The sequence below is a fragment of the Chaetura pelagica genome, unplaced genomic scaffold (assembly GCF_000747805.2).
Source record: "Chaetura pelagica isolate M959 unplaced genomic scaffold, ChaPel_1.0 scaffold10, whole genome shotgun sequence".
Taxonomy (NCBI): Eukaryota; Metazoa; Chordata; class Aves; order Apodiformes; family Apodidae; genus Chaetura; species Chaetura pelagica.
The window spans coordinates 10,379,332-10,381,386 of record NW_009952263.1 but is presented as its reverse complement, the minus strand read 5'-3'; the positions used below and the strand labels follow the sequence as shown (position 1 = coordinate 10,381,386).

At 39.3% G+C, this 2,055-nt stretch overlaps 1 protein-coding gene and 1 long non-coding RNA gene across 2 annotated transcripts in view; both read right to left on the bottom strand.

Moving 5' to 3' along the window:
• Window positions 1–2,055, bottom strand: part of LOC104397570 — a 13,036-nt gene that overhangs the window by 4,866 nt on the left and 6,115 nt on the right. The gene's annotated exons all lie outside the window — the stretch shown is intronic.
• HOXA6 (homeobox A6) overlaps window positions 1,697–2,055 on the bottom strand; it is a 2,205-nt gene continuing 1,846 nt past the window's right edge. The window contains exon 2 of the mRNA XM_010007563.1: window positions 1,697–1,990. Coding sequence (XP_010005865.1) covers window positions 1,731–1,990 — 260 coding nt within the window. The 3' untranslated portion in view covers window positions 1,697–1,730. The remainder of the gene's footprint in view (window positions 1,991–2,055) is intronic.

The window sequence follows — 2,055 nt, the reverse complement described above, 5'->3', positions numbered from 1 at the left end:
GCTTTGTGCCTCTTGTCTCCTCCCTGCGGGGCTTATTTTCACCAGTCACAAAACCTATACGATCCCTCCTCGGATGCTGGCAGCGCTTATGTCCCTTATTTGTTTATTTATTTATTTATTTATCCCCCCACCACCACTCCCCGTTTGTTGTTTTGGTTTTTTTTTTCCTGTGTCGGAGATTTCGAGGGTCACTCTGGTCCTGCCTGCCGATATGAAAAGGCAGGTACCTATGAAAGAAAAATATCGTGCAGCGCTTTTCCAACTACGGGGTCAAATTCCAGTCAGCTCTACGGCCGCTGTTGTTTTTCCGCCTCTCGGAAAAAAAAAAAAAAAACCAACAAAAAACACAACAGCAACAAAACCCAACCAAAAAAAACCCCAACCCAACAACAACAAAACCAACAAAAAAAGCCCCAGCAAAAAAAGCAAAAGCCACAAAACCCTTCCAAATGCGGCGGTAGCCATTTTGCATTAGTGTTTTACAGATTTGGCTTTAAAAATATTTCGAGCCGTAGCCTAAAAATGCGCTGCCTTTCGAACAAAAGAGCCTTGATGCGTGTACAAGTGTATTTGTACACAGCTCCACACACACACACACTCACGCACACACAATATAAGATAGAGATCTATAACATATATATTAATCAATCATTTCGCTGCACTTATTTTACTTATACAGAACTTCAAGTGGAAACATTTAATGGCAGCTACTTTTCTTTAGAGTATCTATTTATTTTCTTTCCAGTGTTAAGAATTGCGAATTAATGTGAATTAAGATACCACAATAGCGAGGAAGAAGATCCTCGAGTTAATATGCTAGACATTTTTCTTTTAATTAAGAAAAAAAAAATAAATCAAAGAAAAGAAAGAAAGATCGACCCGAGCCCACGAAGCCTCAAGAAATGTAGTCCATAATTCAAACCCCCTTCAGTGTAGAGCTCACCGAAACCTCAGTGTAAGCTCAATGGGAACCACAGAAATTCGCCTGCTTCGAAGCCCCTTCCCTCGCTTCCCCTGAAGTTTAACGCCGAGTTTCTATTTTAACACTACTAGTGCAGATTAGGCAGTTTAGCGGCGTTTAAAACTCTCCCTGCCATTCATCCTCGCTTTAACTGCAAGTTTATACCCAGGGGTTTATACAAGGATTTTTAAAAAGGATTTTTCTTCGCTTTGCTATTTAAATATCCTATACATGCATAAAACTTATTTTTTTTTCCCCTCTGCAGACCATAAGCTCCCAAAAACAGCACAAAGAGACGACCCGACGTAGCGGGAGTTAGCAAAAGCATTAAACTTAAGACTTTGTAAAATCTCTCCTATGTCTACAACATGAACATTCCTAATTAAAAAAAAAAAAAAATTAAAAAAAAATTAAAATCACTTGCTTATCTCTTCTCACACAGGCACGCCAGGGACATTCACCCACACACAGATGTTTACTTCAGATATTAAAAAATCTGCTCTATTTCTCTAATACTATATGCAACGCCATTCACGCTTTGGAAATGTGGTTATTTACATACATGCCTGTAGCTCAAAAGCTAGGACTTCCACATATATCAAAGAAAGTCACAGACGATTGCAAATGTACATTTTTTAACCAAGCCTTTGGGGAATTAATAGACTGTGACAAACCTATAGGATTTTAGTAGCAGGAAGAACACAAGGTAAATAATAATAGTAATAGTAAGGGCTACGGAAAGGCCTGGTAGTGTTTATTAAACGTGGTTCTACTCCCCTGACTTTTCCTCTGTTTCTTCGCTGCTGGGCTGTGTGGAATTTATGAATTTGTTTTCCTTTTTCCATTTCATCCGCCTGTTTTGAAACCATATTTTAATCTGGCGTTCAGTAAGGCAGAGAGCGTTTGCAATCTCAATACGTCGTCTTCGGGTTAAGTATCTGTTAAAATGAAATTCCTTCTCTAACTCTAGCGTTTGGTATCTGGTGTAAGTTTGCCTCCCTCGTCTCCCTTGAGTTCCATATACTGTACCTGTAGAAGTAAAGACAAAACGATCGCATTGGACAGGGCCCAGTGATTTCAAACCAGAAAGAGCG